Source organism: Podarcis melisellensis (assembly GCF_964234715.1).
Source record: "Podarcis melisellensis genome assembly, chromosome: 13".
Classification (NCBI taxonomy): Eukaryota; Metazoa; Chordata; class Lepidosauria; order Squamata; family Lacertidae; genus Podarcis; species Podarcis melisellensis.
In genome coordinates, this window is record NC_138545.1 from 1,725,322 (window position 1) to 1,748,382 (window position 23,061).

Below are 23,061 nucleotides of genomic sequence, written 5' to 3' on the forward strand. Positions count from 1 at the left end.
CACGTTGGGTTAGAAAAAAATCATCTCTGCCTTGCAGGGGGTTGGACTAGATGACCCTGGGGGATCCCCTCCAGTTCTACGATGCCAGGACACATTCATGGAGAAGATGGCTATTGGAGGCTCCCAGGCAGTGAGGGTCCCCAGTCCCAGGTGCTGGAACCCACAGGAAGGTAGAGGGGCTCCTAGAGTCAGATCCAGCTTGCAGGCTTCCCCTCTGGGGCATGAAAGGAGACCAGGAGGCTGGACCCAACAGGCCCCTTCCCCCCTCTTCTTGCCCTTAGGGTAGCCTTGTGTGATGGGGGTGGACCACATCCCCTCGTGCCCGCTGCCATGCTCTCCCTGGGGCACCTGGGAGGGCACCAAGCCCGGGAAGGCCGGCTAGTGCATTTCAGGCGCTGCCAGTCTGGGCTGCAGCAAAACCGCTTCCCCCAAAGCTGCACAGAACCCACGATGCCATGGGGGGGCTGAGACCTAGCAGAGGACAGGAGTGCCCACGAGGAGGGCAGTATCTGCTAAAGGCTCGCTTGACCAGCCCCCTTGAAGCCCCAACCCCCCTCGCTTGCAGGGCTGCGTACATTTACTCCAGAGTCGACCCCACCGAACGAGTTCCCCTGTGGAAGGTGGAGGGGGGCTTTCCTTTCGGGTATTTGCTGAACCCACATTCAGTGCTGGGTCCCAGGCGGGCATTTGGGCTGATCCAGGTGCGGCGGTGGGCTGTTCTCCTGCAGGGCGTGAGGAACCTTTGGCGCCATGATGAACTACAGTTCCCACCCGCACCTACAAACATGGCAGCCACGCTGGGAAGGAAGCGCCAGGGGAGAAGGTGGCTCTTAAGCACCCTGGAAGAGTGGCAGATGAAGGTGATGGACTATATGGAATTGGCGGAAATGACTGGCAGAATCCGAGTCCTGGGAGAAGAGTTGGTGGAAAATTAAATTAATGAATGCTAAAATGATGCAGGATTGAAAATAAGTGGCATTAGCAACAAAGTTAATAAGAATATGCAAAATTGAATTGATAATGGATGAAAATATAGAGTTATAATATGTTAAGATATAGAGTTAAGATGAATGAAAGAGGGTAAGGATTTGCTGATTTGATTATGTAAATGGAAATACAAAAAGGGGAGGTGTGAGGAAGTCAAGGAAACAAGCTAATGAGTTTAAAGTTATAAAAATGGATTTGTTTTTAATTCTTTTTTACCTATCTGTTTTTTGTATTATGCATTTTTATTTTTTATTTTTTACGTATTTTTACGTATTTTTTCTTCTTTTATCTTTTTCTTTTCATGTTTTTTCTTTTTATATCTGGTAAATTTATGCCTTTGTAAAATCTCAATAAATATTTTTTTTTTAAAAAAGAGGGTGGCTCTTATGCTCCAGCAGTCCTTGTCTGTCCCTTGTGAGAACAGGGACAGTCTTCATGAGGGGCCCCTTGGCCTCATCCGGCAGAGCTCTTCTCCTGCTCTGACGCTGAGCTCCTCCAGATGTCAGCGAACCTGCTGTTGTCCTTAGAAAAGCTTCCACCCCATCCCACCCTCCAATCCGACCTGGGTGTTCTCCGGGCTGACATGCAATTGCCCATTCAGACATGCAGCAGCTCAGAGGTTTGGATCTTTGCAGATGGATCAGAAAGAGCCCTGCAGAGAAGCGCCGGAGGTCTCACCGCGCAAGGACTCCCTTGGGTGCTGGAGGGCCCTTGGAGGTTTTTAAGCAGAGGTTGGGCGGCCACACCTGTCAAGGATGCTACCATTGGGATTCCCGCATTGCAGCGGGTTGGTCTGGATGACCTTTGGGGGTCCCTTCCAACTCCACAGTTCTTTTTCTGTGGAAGGAAACAAACCTGGGCTGAAGGAGGGCTGGGCGCTGAGAGTGGCTAGTTTTTAAGAAGAGGTCAGGACTTTCTGCCCCGTATTTCATAATCCCAGACCGACAGAAAAAAGGCTTTGCTAATGGACAACACAACCGAGGCAGCAGCTTATTTAAATGCAACCTCACCGACATGTGCACAAATGCAAAAAAACCACACACAAATGTTCTTGTTAAATTTGGATGAGAACAGAGCCGTTGACAAAAGGGTCTTGCCCTCTCGCCCCTTTTGAATGTGGAGTCCGTTTCCCGGTGGGGAAAGCTCCCGGCTCCTCTTGCTTGGTCCCGACGAAGATCCCTGAGCGATTACGGCTCTGCACTGCCGCCCTGCAAGTTTCGGATTGGCGCAGTCCCTGCTGTCCACTCCGCCTAGGCCACCCTGTCCGGTCCGCCTAGGTCTTCTGGCGCCCCAGAGGTGGGGCAGCGCAGTGTGTTGCCAGCAGAGTCCGAACCATCTCGGCCACGCGGGGGAGACCCTCCTCTTCCAGCACGTGGTGGGGGGAGCAGAGAGACTCCTGAGGGGTGGGGGGCCGGGGGGGGCAGAAGTTAGCAGGGGAGGCAGGCAGGCGGCGCTTCTCTCAGTAGGGCAGGCCAAAGGTGGACGGCCTGGCCAGGCGCCACTGACCGAGACGGCCGCCCACATCTGCCCGGCTGGACACAGGAGCCGGTGGAAAAGTGTGCCTGCGCCACACACATCTCCCTTTGCAGGCGGGAAAAAGGTGTGCATGCGCACATTCGAGGTCAGGGTGGGTTCTGCAGAGTGGGTTGGAGGGAGGGAGGCTTTGGGACACCCCCCCCCGCTGAACTACAACTCCCACCCGCTGAACTATAACTCCCACCAGCAAGTTCTGACCGTCAGGCCGCAACCCGCACCTACCCCATAACACGGATTGCAAAAGCAAACTTGCTCCCACCCCACCAGCGGTTACAAGAAGGGAAAAATACAAAGACAACCGAGAAGACGAAGGAGGCGGAAGGAAGAAACAAAGGCTGCTGCTGCCGCCGTCGTTTGGAAAAAAAAAAGAATTCATTTCTTGGTATTTTACAATGTACAGGAGAAGAGGCGAGGAGGAACAAAACGCAGGAGCTGCCTCTCGAGAAGGAACAAAAAAAGCATGAAGAACACAAAAGCAAAATGTACAGCAGTCCTTTTTTTTTTTTGGTGGGGTGGGGGGGACCGTGAAAAGGGGGAGGGAAAACAACAACCCCAAAGCCCTTGAAAAAGATTTTTGGCTCCCCCCCTGCTCAAGAGAGGGGGGCAGGCGATCGATGGAGAGCACCACATATTTACAATTCTGTACATGCTTAAAAAGACCCCCCCAAAATTTCTTCCCCTTTACATTACAGTATTCCATAATCATCTTCTCTTCAAATATATATATATATATTTATATATTTATATAAAATATATATGTATAATTTAATATATTTAAGGCAGCGGAGATGGGGAGCGAGACTAGAAGGGGCTGGAATTTTGACTGCAGCCGTCTCTAGAAAGAGGAGCCGCTTTTGCCCTGAATTAAGGCGATTCCTGTCACCTGTTGAAGGCCTCCCCCCCACCCACAACGCCACCCCGGACGTGGGGGTGCACCGTGCCAGAGAGATTATGGGGTGGGCTGGAACATGGCAGATACCCCATCTCTCCCTCCCTCCCTGGGACCTTCAGAAATTCCACGTTTGGATTAAAGGAAGGGCAGGAGTGCAAGTCCAGAGTCAGGTGCCCCCGGGAAGCCCCGAAAAGGGAAGAGGTCCAGAACAGGGAACCCCAAAAGGCTTTGAGGGGGGGGCAAGGGCATTTGAGGAAGAAGTGGCCTTTAGCCCACAAATCGAGATGCCCCAGGACAAACTTTGGGGTGCGAAACAGCTGAGCCCCTCAAAGGTTTGCCAGCGCAGGGGAACGGGCAGAAAATCTGGGGTAGGGGGTGACATTTGGTTCAGAGACGCGCTGTGTGTGTGAGGTCAGGGGCAGCGAAGACCCCCCTGTGTCGGAGTGGGTGGGCCAGGGCTTTAGGACCGCCAATTTTTTTTGGGGGGGGCTGCTAGTGCTCCCTTCCCGCACGCCCCCAACTCCCCCCTGCAGGCACTCGTGAATTAGTGCAACGCAGTTTTAAGTGCATGTGAACCGAGGGGTGGAGGAAGTTGGCGGTTTCTCCCCCCGGCCAAAATACGGCCCCCCGAAACACCTTTCGCTAGGGGAACAAGGCACAGAGGAGACCGAACAGTGGGTGCCAAGGGGGGGCTGCCCTGCACTCCCGCCTGCCCCTTGGGCCTGGCAGAGGGAGCTAATTCTGACTGGGGAGGGGAGAGCTATTATTATTATTATTAAAGGGGGGGGGGAATTGCAGGGATCGCTGGCCTCGGGAAAAATGGTTTGTCTGTGTCCCACTTCGACTGCACTGCTGACACCTGGACTTCCACCTCTGTGCAAATGCAGCCTGGGGAGTGTGGGGCAGGCACTCTGACCCACATCTGGAGAACCTGTTCCTGCCTGGTGGGGGTGGCCGGGGACCCCCTGCCCGCCCGCTCAGCAGCCGCAGAGGTTGCGATAGGCGAAGTAGAGGAGGAGCATGAGGACGACATAGAAGACGCCAAAGCCAGCGAGGTGTTCGGAGAGGGCGGGCGGGGGCAAGCCCCCCCCGGGGGGCGCGGGCGGCGGCGATGGCAGCGGCAGCAGGGCCTCGAGGAGGCGGAGCAAGCCGCGGACGTTGCCTTGCAGGAGGGCGGCCACGTCGGAGGCGGAGCAGAGAGAGACCTGTGGCAGAGGGGAGAGAACACAGAACACAAAAAAACACACCGGTAGCACACAGAGGAAAGTTGGCGGCCTGCGGGTGGGGAGGGGGGGGGGCTCAGAGTCTGCAGAGGAGGGCAGCCAGACCGGAAACCGGGCCTTGTTTGGCCGACGGTCACCTTGAGATTCCTGCATTGCAGCGGGTTGGGATGGATGACCCCCCGGTGTCCCTTCCAGCTGTGCCATTCTATGGCCCTGTGGGTGATGGAGCCAGCTGGCTTTCTGCTGCCCCAGAGGGCAGGATCTGAACCCACGGCTTCAAACGGCAAAGGAGGAGATTCCAGCCAAGCGTCAGGAATAATGTTTGGGCGGCAGGAGCTGTTTGAGAGCGGAACGGACCCCCTCGCAAACTGGCGGGCTCTCCTCCCTAGAAGGTGTTTTAAGCAGGGGGGTTGATCTGGATGACCCTTGGGGGTCCCTTGCAACTCTAGAGCTCTGAGTTCTACTGGGGAGGGAGTTGGGGGCAATGTGTGAGCAGGAATGGAAAGAGAGAGAGAGAGAGAGAGAGAGAGAGAGAGAGAGAGAGAGAGAGAGTGTTGTGCAAAAACAGGGTTTGGGGGCCATTTCTTAAAGGAGGGTCTTCCTGTGTCGTCGTCCCCCCCCCGATGATCCCTCCCCAGCAGGCACAAGCAAGCAGCAGCACACAAAGACCCCCACAGAAACCCAACCTCACCTCTGGGAGCCCCAGCTGGCGGCAGGCGGCCAAGAAGTTGTCCACGTTCTTCCGGCTTTTGATGGCGTTCAGCTTTGGCTGTTTCAAGAAGGAGAGAGAGAGAGGTCAGCTCAGCAATGCCCACGGGGAAGGATACCCGCATGGCACGCAGAAGGTCCCGGGCTGGGCTGGCGGGGATTCTTCTCTGCCTAAAGTCCTGGGCAGCCGCTGCTGCCGGCCAGTGCAGGCCGTACTAAGCTGGGTGAAGCAATGACCTAAGGCAGCTTCTCGCACCCCTTGGGGCGGGCAGACCTGGTCTAGGTGCCCCTGGGGAGGGAGGATCACCTAGGGGTGAGCTCAGAGGCGAGGGGGAGGTGCCAGGAGGGAACTGGGATCCAGTGCCCATCCGTTTTGTTGAACCAATCAAACTTAAGTAGCTTAAACCGAATTTTGAATCAGCAGCAATTGCTACCGTTTTGAATTCTATTGTTATTAGCGGGTCGTAGAAACAAAACCGCTGTTCTAAATTATGTTCTTCGTAGGGGAGGGAACCAGGAACAGGGCCTTCTTGGTGGTGGCACCTGCCTTGTGTAATGCCCTCCCAGCAGATGTCAAGGCAATAAACAACTATTTTACTTTTAAAAGACACCTGAAGGCGGCCCTGTTTAAGGAAGTTTTTAATGTCTGACGCTGTATTGTTTTCAATATTTGGTTGGAAGCCGCCCAGAGTGGCTGGGGAGACCCAGTCAGATGGGCGGGGTATAAATAAATTATTATTATTATTATTAATTATTATTATTATTATTATTATTATTATTATTATTATTATTATTTTATGGGTCCAAGGTCTTCCTGATTTCTGATTCTTCTGGCCATTTTTGCCATCAGGAACACAAAATGTTAATAATGGGGAAAATTTATAACTTATCTTAAAGACCATTGTAAACATTGTTAGTAGGACTGGAATAACCCTCGTAGTTTCATGGTGAATTTTGGATATAAGGGAGATGTGAGAGATTTGTATTATTATGAAAGATGTAAGAGGAAATGTTTAACAATAGGACTCATAAAGGGGAGGAGGGAATAATAATAATAATAATAATAATAATAATAATAATAATAATAATAATAATTTATTTATACCCCGTCCATCTGGCTGGGTTTCCCCAGCCACTCTGGGCGGTTTCCAACAAAATACAATAACCTATTAAACATTAAAAGCTTCCCAGAAGAAATCCAGTAGACACTTGTTTTTATGTTGCATGCTGGATATGCGATTGGAAAACTCTTAACTTGCAAAACCAAATAAATTTATATAAAAAAAGAGTTTATGGGTCCAAGGGGGCAGCTTGGGAGCCCCTGATCCTTGTGGACTTGGGGGTCTGGCAGGCTCCCCGACCCCAAAGGCTCACCACAGCCGGTGAGGGCACGTGGATGAAGGGCACGGCTCGAGGGCGCAGGTGATTCACCAGCTGGCAGAGGACCACCCCGTTGGCCAGAGCCTCGCCCAGGTCTTCGGCCAGGGAGACGTTCAGCTGGGACTCGATGGCCTGCGGGGAAGAAGGGGAGAGGAGGAGCAGTCAGGCCAGAGATCGAGGGCTCCCTGGACACCCACCTCTCGGCATCCTCTGGAGCTGTGCGCCACTAATGCTGGTCAACTTTTACCGGGAGAGAGTAAGAACTTACAAAGGGCCCTGCTGGGTCAGGCTCAGCGTCCGAAGAGCGGCAGAACGTAAGGAGAGCCGGCCGGATCAGGCCCCTGGGGCGCATCGCTGCCTCTGACTGGGGAGGGCAGGGCAAAGCCGCAACGTCCCTCCGTCTCTGCCCCCCCAAGCCATCCCCGCTTACTCCATCTTCAGCCGCCTTCTGCAATGTTTTACAGGCAGCTCCTCACCGACACGGGGGTAACGCTCCAAGGCACCTTGCATTTCGGTGAAATCACGTGTCTTTGAATCACTATAGAGAAAGCCAACACCCTGCACCACGCCTTTTAGAGATGCTTTCTGCCCACTCCTGAGTTGGGCACGATTCGAACGCGCCTCAAACGGTGGCTGCCTGCATTTCTGAATGTTTCGCCTGATGTGTTAACAAAGGCTTTAAACCACTTCGACATTTTCTTCCTCAAAAATATAAAGCGGCATAGGACTTTGCAGTCATACCTCATGTTACGTCCTGTGGCGACCCGGAAGTACCAGACAGGATTACCTCCGGGTTTCGCCGCTCGCGCATGCGCAGAAACGCCAAATCGCACCGCGCACCAGCGCAGATATGGCGCTTCAGGTTGTGCTCTTTTCATGTTCAATTTTTATTCTGCATTTTCCTTTTTTATTGCACTCCTGTGTTGTGAGCCGCCCTGGGAGCTATGGGTACAAGGCGGTATACCTCTTGAGCCCATCGCAATCCTAATGCGAGGTTTTGTTTACAGTTCAGCCGCCAGGAGATGCGCCCCCTTGGAAGCTGCTTCCTCCCGGCTCCTGGGGAGTCTGTACCTTGCGCAGCTGAGCCGCATGCTCCCTCTCGTCCTGGGCCTGCGATCCGGCACGCAGCCTCCGCTGGTTCCTGAGCTCAGAAGGGGAGAGGTCGGGCGAGAAGGAACCTGGGGAGGAAAGACGGGGGAAAGCTCAAAGCCACCAGTTTCTCATTCAGAGGCCTGGGAAGAGCGCCAGGTCCTGCCACGCAGAAGGACCCAAGTTACATCCACATCGTGCCCTTCGCAGCTTCTGCCCTCCTGAAATTAATGGGGGGGGGCCTGGAGGGATGGATGGATGTGGAGGTTACTCCAAAGCAGGCAAAAGGGTACCAGAAGCAGGAGAGCCAGTGTGGTGCAGTGATTAGAGGGTTCAATCAGGACCTGGGTTCAAATGCTCCCACTGAGCTGTGACGCTCAGTGGGCGTGACCTCGGGGGCCAGTCACTCCCTCTCAGCCTCGCCTCCCCCATAGGGGATAAAAATTTGGGTACGGGACAGGACGAGGTGTGCCACCTTGAGCTCCTCAGAGGAAAAGGTGGGGCGGAAATTCAACTAGTAAACTGTAATAAACCTGGGTGTCCTTCGCTCCAAATAATAATAATTTATTATGTATACCCCACCCATCTGGCTGGGTTTCCCCAGCCACTCTGGGCGGCTTCCAACAAAACACTAAAATACATTAACCTATTAAACATTAAAAGCTTCCCTAAACAGGGCTGCCTTTAGATGTCTTGTAAAAGTTTGGTAGTTATTTTTCTCTTTGACATCTGGTGGGAGGGCGTTCCACAGGGCAGGTGCCACCACCGAGAAGGCCCTCTGCCTGCTTCCCTGTAACTTGGCTTCTCGCAGGGAGGGAACCGCCAGAAGGCCCTTGGAGCTGGACCTCAGTGTCCGGGCTGAACGATGGGGGTGGAGACGCTCCTTCAGGTCTACTGGGCCGAGGCCATTTAGGGCTTTCAAGGTCAGCACCAACACTTTGAATTGTGCTTGGAAACATACTGGGAGCCAATGTAGGTCTTTCAAGACCGGTGTTATATGTTCTCGGCGGCTGCTCCCAGTCCCCAGTCTAGCTGCTGCATTCTGGATTAGTTGTAGTTTCTGGGTCACCTTCAAAGGTAGCCCCACATAGAGCGAAAGGCAGTAGTCCAAGCGGGAGATAACCATAGAAACAAGGGCACCTCAGTCTCCCACAGCCCCATTTCGCTGGCGAGAATTGATGCTGTGGGGTTCTGAACCTGCCAGGGACCATGTTGATGGAGGGGGGGCCTCTGGGAGCTTGCACTGGCCCCGATCCCAAGCCCCGTTCAGCTGCGTCAGGAGGCCACACCCTTTGGGGCGAGGGGGGAGATGTGTGGCCGCAGAGGGCCCAGCAGCCCCGCTGCCCGACGGAGGGGCCGCTTCCCTACAGAGGCTTCTCCCCTTTCCCCTACTCACCGGAGCCCCGCTGCATGTTGTTCCGTGAGGAGGAGCGGAAAAGGAAGCTGGAAGGCTTCTGCACGGAGCCGGGCTCCCGGGACGAAGGGTAGGCAGGGTGAACGGGATCTGCAAAGGAGGGAGAGGGCGAGGGCGCTGAGCTGGGGATTTGCACTGGAGGAGAAAGGGGGAGGAGGTGGCAGGGAGCAAATGGACCCCCTGACTCCCCAGAGGAGACCACCGGATTCCTGCCTCCCCAACCTCAATCCTGCACCAGTCCTGCAAACTGCCTGCCCGGGATACACACACACTTTGCAGGTTCTAAGCACCTGAGGAAAGGAGGCCTCAAGGCATCCCTCAACATGGGACTTCCCTCACACATGAACCAGAGGCAGCTGTCAGCGCAGAATGCTGCAGACCGATTGCTGACGGGGGAACAGAAGGCGAGAGGCAGGGTGTCACACGGGGTGACTCTGAAATCCGAAAGCCCAAAATCCACCCCTGGAGTTTAGACAAGCCTTCCCAGATGTTAAGAAAGTCAACGTGAGTTTCAATTTGTTTTTAAGGTAAAGGTAAAGGTACCCCTGCCCGTACGGGCCAGATGAGGGTTGTGCGCTCATCTCACTCTAGAGGCCGGGGGCCAGCGCTGTCCGCAGACACTTCCGGGTCACGTGACCAGCATGACAAGCTGCATCTGGCGAGCCAGCGCAGCACATGGAACGCTGTTTACCTTCCCGCCGGTAAGCGGTCCCTATTTATCTACTTGCACCTGGGGGTGCTTTCGAGCTGCTAGGTGGGCAGGAGCTGGGCCCGAACGACGGGAGCGCACCCCACCGCGGGGATTCGAACCGCCGACCATGCGATCAGCAAGTCCTAAGCGCTGAGGTTTTACCCACAGCACCACCCACGTCCCTTAATTTGTTTTTAGTCTATCGCTATTTTAACTTGGATTACGGCTGTTGGTTTTCCATTGCAAACCACTTTGAGGATTTTGCTTCTTACCAGGTTTTATGAAATAATAAATAAAAGCTTCCCCCTCTGCTTGCCAGGAGACTCACCTGTGCCCACCTCCCTCCAGATATTAGGAGGAACTCACCTGCAGAGTGCTGAGTTTGCCTGGGGGAGCCAGACAGCTGCTCTGGTCCCTAAAAGAGAGATTGGGGGTTGGGGAGGAAAGGGGGCACCGTTACTTGGATTCAGGACAGATAAAACCAAGTCCCTCTTCATGCAGCGCATCGTTAAACTGCGGAACTCCCTGCCACAGGAGGCAGGGCTGGCCACCAAGCTGGATGCCTTTAAAAGAGGAGTAGACCAATTCATGGAGGAGGAGAAGGCTACCCATGGCTTCTAGCCTCCATAGCTATGGTTTGCCTCCACAGTTGGAGGTGGCGCTGCTTCTGAACACCAGTTTCTGGAAACCCCAGGAGGGAAAAGGGCTCTTGTGGTCAGATCCTACTTGCAGGTTTCCAGCAGGCACCAAAGTAGGGGCGCAGATATCCAGAGTGTGGGGGTCAGGTGGGATTGCTATGAGGAATTATGAACAGTGGCGTAGCTTGGGTTGTCAGCACCCGGGGCAAGGCAAGTAATTTGCGCCCCCTAACTCGTGGATTTGCGCCCCCTACCCCTAACCCCCCAGATGTTGCGCCCGGTGCCGCCGGCCCCCCTGCACCCCCCACGCTACGCCACTGATTATGAAATATGGAGCAAGCCACTGTGTCCGCTATGAAAGCATTGCGCTGACTGGGTTTGATTCACTGACAATAGTTTCTGATCAAATCCCACAGGCCTCTCCGCCTCTGCCATTTGCTGACAGGCACATATCAGCATTCTGAAGCACAGGCCAGTCGCTTCATCGGGCATCCTCTGGACATAAAGATAGTAGGTTACTTTGACGTAGATAGATCTTAAGGGCCAGGAAGAGAGTTCACAAGCAGATGGCAAATACTGCCTCTCCTGTTTATGACCTCTGGGGTTTCCCAAAAGCATTCCTCCTTGTTTCCTATTTTATTTACTCTTAACTACTATGCATGCTCAAATCAGCTCTTTGTAGTTTTAATCTTTAACTTTGTCCCACGTGGAGTTTTTTGGAATGCTCAGGGGAAATCTGATTGGTTCTTACGAACACTGTGTAAGAAGTTCTTTTGTGAATAAAATGACCTGGGCCGAGGGGTGGAGAGGGATTATTATTATACACACTCCTCCCAGAGTCTTGCTGGTCAAGCCTCGTGTGTATTTTATTCATCAGAGTCCAATCCTTCCTTGCTTTGGGAACGCCACACACCTAGTTGGCCTCTGTAGGAAGAGGGTGCTGGGCTAGACCTTTGGCCTGATCCAGCAGCACAGCTTTTCTTATGGAACCTCCAGGTCCGGTGGCAGTCTATCTGGAGTCCTAGGTCCTTAGGGGCAATTGGCCACTGTGAGAACAGGATGCTGGACTACTAGGCAGACGGCTGGCCTGATCCCAGCAGGCTCTGCTCATGTCATTACACAAAGGGAAGGGAAGACACCTGAGCGATGTGGCTAACATTACACAAAGCAAAGGCCAGCCCTCCTGCCTGGCTGGGAGCCTTCATTCTGAAGCCCCGTGAAGAGCGCCCAAAATGTTCTGAATGGAAAGCAGGCACGGGGGAGACATGCACACCCCCTCCCTTCGTTCGTCCTTACCTGGTTCCGATGCTTCAGCTGGGAGAGGCTGCTGCTGCTGCTGCTTTCTGCCAGGCTGCCATGGGGGAGAGAAGAAACCCGGAGTCAAGGAGAGAGAGAAAGGCTGACCAGTCTAGCTGGTGTCCTGGGTGGAAGGGCTGCATCACCCAGGACCCCCTTTCCCAACAGCCAGGCTGGCATAGCGGTTACAGGGTTCAAGGCCCGGGTTCAAATCCCCGCAATCGGCTGTGAAGCCAGTCATCCCTGCCTTCCAGTCTAATCCACCCCGCAGGGTCGTTGTGGGGATTAAAGGTGGAGGAGGAGAATCACACACACCACCTGGAGCTCCTCGGAGGAAAAGGCTGGGCTATCAATGTAAGAATAATAATAATAATAATAATAATAATACGACTCTGGGCGGCTTCCAACAAAGATAAAAAATACATTAAAATGTCACACATTAAAAACTTCCCTGAACAGGGCTGCCTTCAGATGTCTTCTAAATGTCAGGTAATTGTTTATCTCTTTGGCATCTGGTGGGCGGGCGTTCCACAGGGCGGGTGCCACCACCGAGAAGGCCCTCTGCCTGCTTCCCTGTAGTTTTGCTTCTCTTTTTTTTTTTAAAAAAAATAATTTTTATTAAGGTTTTCCAAATTAAAACAAATAAAATCCAATTCATAAACTTTTTCCAATATCTAGGACTTCCCCTCCCCACCCCCTCTTGTGTTCCAAATCTTCCAAAAAAGCAATAATATTCAACAAATTCTTATTCCCAAAATACACTCATCATCAATAACTCAATTTATCCAAATTTCCATCCCCTAAGGTCGACCTATTCCCTTCCACGAGTTCCCCCCTTTCAAATATAATACAGATGAAAATAGAATAAAAACAAACAATAATTTTACAACCTTTGGATTCCAAATTTCCCTCCCCTCTTTCCCTGTTGCGTTCCTCCTATCCCTCCACTTCTAATGTCTTCCTGATGAACCCACATTTCACTAAACCCACATCCCTCTGGTTCTTTACCGGTCTTTTTTTTTAAATTACAGATGTCCAATCATAGAAGGAGTCTATCAAAGGGGGCCCATTTCTTCTATCCAGATTTTTATATCCAGGAGTATAAACTCCAATTTTATATCCACAAGCTTGTCAAATCTGGATATCCCTAATGTTCCCACTCCAGTTCTGTCCAGTTCTTGTTGTTTCCTTGTTCTTGTCAATCACTCTCCTCCTTTTTACTTCCCTGTTCCCTCACAGAAATGTTCTTTTTCCAAAAGCTTCTAGTGTCTCTACAGAGGCTTGTTATTCAGGAGCAAAACATTACATCATGTTCCTTTCATTTTTCAACAGATTAATCCATTGTTTCCAGTAAAGTGTAGGCCTCTGTAGACAAAATAATGTTCCATTTCTGCAGTTTCCCAGGAGATTAAAAGTTCTATCCAACTGTTCAAGTTTCCCGTCGAAAACACATGCAATGTCCCTCAACTCCTCTAGGTGGATTACAATAACAAAGTTCCCTTCCAGATCACATCCGCCAGTCCAAATAACTTATAAATCCTTGTTTGAAACAATTTATCTCCAATTTATAACAAATGTAACCGGCAAAGTCCTCATAACAAAGTCTCAATTTCATTCTTCCGTTTTGACAGCTCTTTGACAGCTGTCAAAACCTCCATTATTCTTCTCCAGGCATTTTCACGAATCGCTCCAGGGATTCCGGGGGGGTTGCTTTTTAATCCGAATTCCACTTTTCTCCTCCAGCTCAATCTTATAAATTTCCCTCGCGAAGTTGCTAGTTCGGCAAGATAAGGTTCCTCTCGATCTTAGTTATCCAGTCCTTTGTTTTGGCTCTTCTACAATTTGGGGGGGGGCTGACTTCCTTTTTTCCACCTCCCCCGTTCGCTCCAAATTCTAAAAATTTATCCCTCTTTTTAGTCCATATTCCAATTACTCACGGGTTCTTCTTTTGGGTCCAAATTTTCAATAGAAGAAGTCAGCGCTCTCCGCCGGATGGCATGCGGCTGCGCTCGGCAGGGATAGCAGAGGACTCAAAGCACCACGCTCCTCCCCGGCACCCGATCCGTAGCCTTTAAAAAGGCTCCTTCACGAATCGATAGGGCGCTGACGGTGCCAGCCGAGTCTCCATGTCCACGGCCTCCGTGGCCGTGGTTTTTAAGGGTCCCCGCATCGTCGGTGCGGTAGGACCCAGCCCCTGCCGAGCAGGCTCCCTCCGGAGCTCGGAGGGAGCCCGCCATTCGGCGATGGCGCCGACCCGGAAGTCCCCTGTAGTTTTGCTTCTCGCAAGGAGGGAACTGCCAGAAGGCCCTTGGATCTGGACCTGAGTGTCCAGGTAGAACGATGGGGGTGGAGACGCTCCTTCAGGTCTACTGGGCCTTTGAGGCCGTTTAGCGCTTTAAAGGTCAGCATCAACACTTTGAAGTGTGCTCGGAAAAATACTGGGAGCCAATGTAGGTCTTTCAGGACCGGTGTTATGTATGAAGCAAAATACAGTGGTACCTTGGTTGTCAGATGTGATCAGCTCTGGAAGACCATTTGGCTTCCAAAACATTCGACAACCAAGGGCGCAAAGGGCAGTCAACAAAGTCAATTGAAGAAAAAAAGAAAAACACACCTAGGAAGCCATTCAACTTCTGAGGTGCGTTCGAAATCGGAAGAAATTACTTCCAGGTTTTCGACATTCGGGTTCCGAAACGTTTGGCTTCTGAGACGTTTCAAAAACCGAGGTACCACTGTAGAGACAGCCACCGGCTTCTGGGTTTTAAGACGGGAGTCCCATCTTATTTACTTAATGAAGAGAGTGATAGCAATAGCAGCCAACAGCATAAAGTGGGCAGAGGATTGGGCTGAGGAGGCCTGGATTCAAGTCCTCCCTCTGACAGGCACTGGGGGTAGGGAGGGGGGCGGCTTGGGGCTACGGGCAGGCAGTTAAGGGCAGCTCCTTCCGCGAGGGTAAAGCGATGTCTGCTTCCAACTTCTTGTGGCTTTTATGGCATGGTCTTATTGCTGCATTTTTTATGATAGGGTAGTATGCAAATACTGTTAATAATAATAATAATAATAATAATAATAATAATAATAAGAATAATAATTTTAATACCCCACCCTTCCCGGTTCAAAAACCGGGCTCATACTGGCTAACAACAAATTCAAAACACTTCAAAACAATTATAAAAGCAGCATAAAATACAGTATAAAAACATGAATAACAATAAAATTCAAAAATCTATTAGATAATCCCCAGGGCCAGCTGGCTGAATTGGTCCCACTTGGGCCAGTTAGGAGACCAGGGGAGAATTAGCTGTGGGGTCTCAGAGCGGGTGATCTTCATAAAAGGGGAGGGGGAGGGAAGGGAAATAAAAGATCAGGCTGAATTCAAATTAAAGGCCAGGTGGAATAGCTCTGTCTTACAGGCCCGACGGAAGGAGGTAAAATCCTGCAGAGCCCTGGTCTCCAGGAACAGAGCATTCCACCAGGTCGGAGCCACCACTGAGAAGGCCCTGGTCCTGGTGGAGGATAGTCTGACTTCCTTAGGGCCTGGGACCTCTAAACTGTAATTATTCATGGTCCTTAAGGTCCTCTGCAGGGCAGACCAGGAGAGACGGCCCCGTATATACGAGAGCCCTGAGCCACAAAGGGCAGAAATAAGCAGAAGGACCAGCCCCCGGCCGTTACCTCTCCCTCCTCTCGGCCCCCTGGCTCCACAGGGGCCGCTGCTGAAGCTGCTGGCGCTCCCTCTCCTGCCACAGCTGAAGGATCTCGGGGCGACGGCGCTCCTCCCCAAATGGCTCCGGCCGGGGAAGGCTGGCCCTGGAGGAGAGGGGGAAGCAAGAGGCAGGGGGTCACAGAGACCGTGGGGGGACAACCCCCACCCCCAGCAGCGCAGGAGACAAAAACATGGGAGTCGCTACTGTTGCAGGAATTTATGTATAGGTTGGGGGGGTTGCCCCTCCAGCAGATATCCTGCACATGCAGCCCACTACCAAAATCTGCACAATCACTTTTGTAACTTGTCCCCACAAAACACTTCATTACAGTTTCTTCCTGTCTATTCAAAGGGCCTCTGCTGCACGATACCAAATGTAAGAATTCACTGATAAATGTACCTACGTACTGGCTCACTGGGAAAATTCATCTAGACCTGTGAGCTCAGCTCCTCAGCAGCCCCTCTGCCTGAGGGACAATCCCTGGCCTCCTGATACCTGAGTGCCAGACAGGTAGCCATTCCAGAAATAACAAACCCAGATGAAGGCAAAAGGGTGGGATGGACTTGGCTGGGAAACAGGGAAATGTAAAGATCTCTTTTGTTCCACTTGATGGGTGTTTGGTGGAGGGCAAGGGGAACCATGGGGCAGGGTCCAGGATGCTCAGATTACGGCCACCAGACCTCCCCTTTCATGATGCAACCGTGATGTATGAGTGATGTAGTTTGGGGGGGTGAAGCATGGGGATTAGCAGCTAATAAAAGTTTGGGTTCTCTTTTGTTTGGGGCTTCCACCTTGTTCCACCTTGTTGCAGGTGGGAGTCCTGTGGCGACAGTCTTCAGTCAAGACCAAGCCTACTGGCTGCTGTTTTGCTCTGGGATTCCTGGCTGGGGTCCTTGGTTTTTGTCCAAGGGGGCCCTCAGATTTCTCCGTTAACACTGCCCATCACTGGCTGCCTGCCTGACCCCCTGCAAAAGGGAAAAGCTTCTCCCCTTTCAGCAGGAGGGAACACCGCCCCACAGCAAGTGGGTTCAAAGCCCAGAAGAGCATGTGGGGTTTGGGCCATTCCCAGCAGCCAAGAGGGATTTGAGGACCCCACACCCCAAGCTCAGGATTGAGCAGGGGGCAACGGCACCCTGGGAGGAAGGGGAGCTAGAGGAGAGGGAACGGAGACCCCACAGGGACAAGGCTGTATCCGGTGTGAGATCCCACTCGCTTGCGCAGGGAGCTGGCCGCAAGGTGGCGCCACACACCTGCCGGTCGGGCCCTGCTCCGCAAGTGCTGTTTTCTGGAGGGAAGTAGAGGAGCTCTTCTTGGGCTTCTGGAAGTCCTAGAAGAGGCCAAGAAGAGAGAAAACGTGAGCAAATAAAGGGGGGGAAAGGGAGGAATTAATTTGCTGTTTGAAGCTGCAATGTGACAGCTTAGAAAATTACGCCCGGGGAGGAGAAGGCGGATAGGGAAAAGCTTTCATCCCTCTCTCTCGTGACACCAGAACTCCTCCCGTGAAGTGGAGCTTTGAGGGATTTGGGACAGAGAAAACAAAGCCCGTTTTTCCCAGCTGAACTGTGGAACTCAAACAGGAGAAGGTGGTCAGGACGTCTTCCTATTGGCGGTCCAACCCTTTGATCACGCCCTGGTGATCAACTTGTTCAAGCAAAACAAGATGATTCAGAAGCTTTTGCCCCCAGCCCACAAATGCCACACTCTGCCTGCCCAGGACCCCAGAGTCGCTCCTCTGTTTGGGGAGAATGCAAGGGGCCTCGCCATCTTCGGACGCTACCCCTGCCCTCCCTTCTAACTCTCCCAGCAGGACGCGGGAAAATCCTCCCCGGGAGGACCCAAGAGAAACCGCAAGAGATCTGCCAGTAGGAGGGCAAGCTCCATTCTCACCTCAGTGGGCACCGTCCCCAGAGAGGAGCTCTCTGGCTTTCCCACGGAGACCTCATCCTCCTCTTCCTCCCCGTTGACGCTGCTGTCGATGTAGTCAATCTGCTCCAGATCAGCGGCATCCACTGTGGGAACGAAGGAAGGAAGGAAGGAAGGAGGTTAAGGCTCAGGTCTCCCTCTTTTCCCCTCCCTCCAGGCCCAAAGTCAGGTCTTGATGTTAGCAACACCACCCCTTCCATTTGCCTGGCTGCTCACCTGTCCCGTTGCGCTTCTCTCTCAACTGCTTGGGGTCTCTGGCCAGCTCGGCAATGCGGAAGGAGAGGTCCGAAAACTCATCTGTGGACTGAGAAGCGGGGAGAACGAGGGAGGGTGAAGGAGGAGAGAGAAACAGCAGGTGGTAAGGGCCGTCCGACAGCTCCTTTGCTTTTGAGCAGAGGCGGCATGATTCTTGAGCTGCGATTCCTGCATTGTGGGGGGGCTGGACTATGTAACCCACGGGGGTCCCTTCCAACTTTATGATGCTAGAATTCTATGGCCCTGGAAGGCGGTGGACTCTTCTTCGTATTTTAAGCAAGGTTTGGATAGCCTTCTACGTGGGGCTACCTTGGAAGGTGACCCGGAAAGGCTGCCAAGACCACAGAACTCCGGTCTTGAAAGACCTACATTGGCTCCCAGGACGTTTCCGAGCACAATTCAAAGTGTTGGTGCTGACCTTGAAAGTCCTAAACGGCCTCAAAGGCCCAGTATCCCTGAAGGAGCATCTCTCCCCCCCCGCCCATCGTTCTGCCCGGACACTGAGATCCATCGCCGAGGGCCTTCGGGCGGTTCCCTCATTGTGAGAAGTGAGGTTACAGGGAACCAGGCAGAGGGCCTTCTCGGTGGTGGCGCCTGCCCTGTGGAACACCCTCCCTTCAGATGTGAAGGAAATAAGCAGCTATCCTATCTTTAAAAGACATCTGAAGGCAGCCCTGTTTAGGGAAACTTTTAATGTTTAACAGACTACTGTATTTTAATACTTTGTTGGAAGCCGCCCAGAGTGGTTGGGGAAACTCAGCCAGATGGGCGGGGTATAAATAATAAATTATTATTATTATTATTATTATTATTATTATTATTATTATTATTATTATTCTGCCAGGCATTACTGAGGTGTGATCATTGGCTGCTTCTCAGGCGTTAAGGAGTCGTGGCAAGGGGGCTGGACGGGGGAGTCTTGACGATCCCTTCCAACCCTGCAATCCTCTAGCAGTATGACTAGGATGGGACACAACCGTGCTGGGAGGCTCGAATCACGCCCCTCTGGCTGTAAGGTTTTTGAGGGCTGCCTAGGCAGGGATCAGGGCCCCTGCAAAGCCCTCTATCTCCTTCGTAAGTGTAAACTATGTCCATTGCAAGCAAAGAAGGAAGGCGTTCCCGCACCTCGTTCCCCGACCACCGCTTGCTCCCGCTGTCGACGCTGTTGAAGCCTGAATCCAGGCCGCCATACTGCCGCACGGGGTAGAAATCGTCCGGGAGGCTGTGGGAACAGACACAGAAACAAGCCTCTTGGAAACAATGCTCTTCATGCCCCTCTCTGGTGGCTAAAGCAGCTCCAGAGGAGCCACCTCCTCCCAGGTACAGCCTTTCTCCTCCCCTTCCTGCCCCCAGGCCCCCTGCTCCTTCCCATGGGGCAGCAGATGCTTAGCAGAGCCTCCCAGGCCCCCCTCTGCCCGCCTTACCACGTCCCAAAGCCGGCGGGGCGGGTTCCTTGTGTGAATTCTGCCAGGTCCGGCCGTGCCTTGCTGCAGGCCTCAATGTTGAGGTATTTGAAGATGTGGATCTTGCCTTTGGAGCAGATCTGCGGGAGAACGGAGGCGCTGGGTCACAGGGTGGCGGCGGCGGCCCCCCCAAAACGAAGGCCGTTTAGCGAGGAGGAGGTGCGACGAGTTGCCGGATCGCGCCTGCCTTCCCCGCCAGCCTGTGACACATCCTGGCCCCAAATCTAAAGTCTTAATTTTTTCCAGGAGTCGTAAACTGTATAGATGGGAACTCGAGGGGAAGCCAATCGAACAAGTTTACAAATTTCAATATCTAGGAATTTACTTCCAGTATAATATGGGATGGAAAGCGCATATCACATATTTACAAAATAAGGTTAAAGCCCTTATCTATGCTCTATTACGCTTCTTCTTTACTGAGGGGGCTATGCATGTTCCATCCGCCTTAAAAGTTTATAGTGCGAAAGTGGTTGCAACTATGGCCTATGCGGTCCCTTTATGGGGCGCCTTTGTAAACCTCTTGCCTCTGGTGACATTGCAAAATCTTTTTCTAAGACGCCTTTTGAAACTACCCTCCTGTGTAAGCAACTCTGCCATTCGCCTAGAACTTAAGATCCCCTCCCTAGAGATTCTGATGTGGAGACATGCCTTTAATTATTGGCTGTCCCTTTGGCATAAATTGCCAAACTACCATCTTATTCAGTGCCTTTGGAGAGATGAATTCACCAGCCCATGGGCAACAAAAATCCATTCCAAACTGTTGTCTTATGGAATCTCTCCTTCCGATATACTTAATTTAGATCTAATTACAGCTAAAAAGGTCATCAAACAAAGATTGGAGGAGGTAGATTTGCAACAAAATCTTACTACAGGTGGAGGTACATGTTCCCCGATAAATCAGGGCATTACATCTATGTCCCAGATACCTCGATATCTGTCTATTTTATCGGCTGCGTCGCATAGACTCGCATTTGTTAGAGCCAGATTTAATGTGTTCCCCTCAAATGTGCTGAGCAATAGATTTTCTAACGGTAAAACCTCTGTTTTATGCGCATGTGACAACAAATCAATAGAATCCCTATATCATATCTTGTTTAATTTCCCCTTATACATTGTTCCCCGATCAAGGATCCTGAGTTCAATCATTCTGGAAATTGCTGCTAAACCACCTGAATTACACCTAGCTTATCTACTCCAGGACATTGACTCTTATAGAACATTACAGGTTGCTAGATTCCTGATTTCAGTTCTTTCATATAAAAGACTTCATGGAATGCTGCATGACTATTAAAAATCCAGTAAACTCTATGCACCATCTTGATCTTCAAGGCCATAACACGGTACATCTAGAGATTGTAAATAATGTGAAGGAGATTATGCGTTGAAATATTTTAGTTGATATTTTAGATTGTAAAATGCTATTTTATCTATTGATTTGTTTTACCTTGTGGGCTTATAGCCGAATAAAGTATTATCTATCTATCCTGGCCCCACTGAGAGCCCCCACTAAGGGCAAGATAAATGGAAAGGGTGGGGAGAATCACAGGCTGGCTCCGGCCCCCCGCCTTCCAAGCAGTCTCTGCTCTCAGCCGCCTGACCCCCGTTACCTGCGCAGGTGGGAACTGCAAAGGGTTGTTCTCCAGCAGGATGGACTGCAGGTGCCGCAGGTGGCGGTAGCAGGTGGGAATGCGGACGACGCGGTTGCAGGAGAAGTCCAGCCGCACCAAGGGCAGCTCCGCCAGCTCTGAGGTGGGGAAAAGCACAGGCGTCCATGAGCGAGGGGCAGAAGAGGGGCAGGGAGGGCTGCCTCCGTCGCCAGTTTAGAAGCACGGGATCTGCCGGTGCCCAGATGGTGCCGGCAAAGGAGGGAGGCTTTGGACAAGCACTGACCTTCGGGCAGGACGGCGATTTGGTTCCTCCGGACGTTGAGGTCCCGAAGAGACTCCAGGCCGCCCACACTCGCCGGCAGGGACTGCAGCTCATTGCTGCTGACGTCCTGAGGATTTGGGGAAAGGTCACAGGTGAGCTGTGCCCCATCCCAGTGGGGGGGGGGGGGGAGGGAGAGCCCTAGAGGCAGGGAGAGAGCCTTAGGGGTGCCAGTACTAAGACTGCTTTAGAGACATCGCAACTAGGGCCAGGGCCTTTTCAGTAGTGGCCCCGACTTGGTGGAACGCTCTGTCCCAAGAGACCAGGGCCCTGCGGGACTTGACATCTTCCCACAAGCCCTGCAAGACAGAGCTGTTCCACTAGGCCTTTGGTTTGGACTCACTCTGACCCTTATGTTTCCCACCCCTTATGGTCTTGATCTATGGGCTACTATTAAAATGAGGCTGCATTTTAAATTGTATTTTAACCTGTATTTAAATTGGTTTATTTTTGTATTTCATTTTTTAATTGTAATTTTACTGGTGTTAGCTGCCCTGAGCCTAGCTCTGGCCGGGGAAGACGGGGTATAAATAAAAATGTATTATTGTTATTATTATTATTATTATTATTATTATTATTATTATTATTGCTGCATGGGGCAGGGAGAGAAAGCTTATTTATTTCATAAAACTTACATACTAGCAGTTTTATTTTATTTTCAAAAACCCAACCACCACCTCAAAGCAGTTTACCCAAAAGATAAAACAATAAAATTAAAAGGACATAGACTGCCTAATGGCTGACGGGCTGGCACCTAAATACATGTAATGGTAGCGCCAGGCGAGCCTCTCTGGGGAGGGCATTCCACAAATGGGGTGCCACCACAGAAAAGGGCCCGTTCCCGTGTTGCCTTGGTATATTTGAGTGGGCAGAGTGGACCCCCACCACCACAATTCTACCTAGGCGTCCTCAAGGCGATTTGGGGTGAGAGAGGGATACAAGTAAGCTGTCTGCAGGGGGTTGTCCTAGCGGATTGAACCATAATAATAATAATAATAATAATAATAATAATAATAATAATAATAATTTATTATTTATACCCCGCCCATGTGGCTGGGCCTCCCCAGCCACTCTGGGCGGCTTCCATAAAAACCAAAAATACAGTAAAATATCACACGTTAAAAACTTCCCTGAACAGGGCTGCCTTAAGATGTCTTCTGAATGTCAAGTAGTTGTTTATCGCTTTGACATCTGCTGGAAGGGCGTTCCACAGGGCGGGCGCCACTACCGAGAAGGCCCTCTGCCTGGTTCCCTGTAGCTTTGCGTCTCGCAATGAGGGAACCGCCAGAAGGCCCTCGGCGCTGGACCTCAGCGTCCGGGCAGAATGGTGGGGGTGGAGACGCTCCCTCAGGTATACTGGACCGAGGCTGTTTAGGGCTTTAAAGGTCAGCACCAACACTTTGAATTGTGCTCAGAAACATACTGGGAGCCAATGTAGGTCTTTCAAGACCGGTGTTATATGGTCTCGGCAGCCGCTCCCAGTCACCAGTCTAGCTGCCATGTGATAGTTGTGTGTGTTGGGGTGGTGGTGGTCCCGTCGCCTTTTGGGTTCAGGTCTGGAGGGCCTTGGGCATCCCTCCCACCCCACCCCCCACATGGCTTCAGCCCAGCTGAGTGTGGAGACACCAGCGAGGCTGAACCCTGGGGGAAGGCAAGCAAGAGGAGCCCGTCTCCCGGGGGCTTCTGCCCTGGAGGAATTCCACCCCCCGGCGTTGCCGACTCACCAGCTGGCGGAGGGTACTGAGGGTGCCGATATCGTCAGGCAGGGAGACCAGCTTGTTGTTGCTGGCGATGAGGACCTTGAGGGGCAGCCGGCAGAGGCAGGAGGGCAGGGAAGAGAGCTGGTTCCGGCTGCAGGGAAGAAGACAACAGTGGAGGAGGAGGAGGAGAGATCTGGCTTCCCAAATCTTAGGGGAGACTGGCAAAGCAGGAT

General features: G+C 52.0%; 1 protein-coding gene and 1 long non-coding RNA gene across 5 annotated transcripts in view; one reads left to right on the forward strand and one right to left on the reverse strand.

Moving 5' to 3' along the window:
- Positions 1–23,061, forward strand: part of LOC309355903 — a 143,426-nt gene that overhangs the window by 33,635 nt on the left and 86,730 nt on the right. The gene's annotated exons all lie outside the window — the stretch shown is intronic.
- The window catches only part of LRCH4 (leucine rich repeats and calponin homology domain containing 4), a 70,329-nt gene continuing 49,315 nt past the window's right edge, over positions 2,048–23,061 (reverse strand). For 2 of the 3 annotated variants that reach the window (XM_081886822.1, XM_081886823.1), the window contains exons 3-18: positions 22,853–22,979; positions 21,093–21,198; positions 20,810–20,946; positions 19,164–19,282; positions 18,865–18,961; positions 17,701–17,788; positions 17,449–17,570; positions 16,812–16,888; positions 15,530–15,664; positions 11,855–11,909; positions 10,287–10,335; positions 9,212–9,319; positions 7,798–7,904; positions 6,721–6,858; positions 5,330–5,407; positions 2,877–4,620 (exon numbers count right to left, since the gene is read on the reverse strand). In XM_081886822.1, coding sequence (XP_081742948.1) covers positions 4,393–4,620; positions 5,330–5,407; positions 6,721–6,858; positions 7,798–7,904; positions 9,212–9,319; positions 10,287–10,335; positions 11,855–11,909; positions 15,530–15,664; positions 16,812–16,888; positions 17,449–17,570; positions 17,701–17,788; positions 18,865–18,961; positions 19,164–19,282; positions 20,810–20,946; positions 21,093–21,198; positions 22,853–22,979 — 1,771 coding nt within the window. In that variant the 3' untranslated portion in view covers positions 2,877–4,392. Of the gene's footprint in view, positions 2,384–2,876; positions 4,621–5,329; positions 5,408–6,720; positions 6,859–7,797; positions 7,905–9,211; positions 9,320–10,286; positions 10,336–11,854; positions 11,910–15,529; positions 15,665–16,811; positions 16,889–17,448; positions 17,571–17,700; positions 17,789–18,864; positions 18,962–19,163; positions 19,283–20,809; positions 20,947–21,092; positions 21,199–22,852; positions 22,980–23,061 lie in introns of those variants that run through there. The other variant, XM_081886821.1, reaches the window with a different exon arrangement.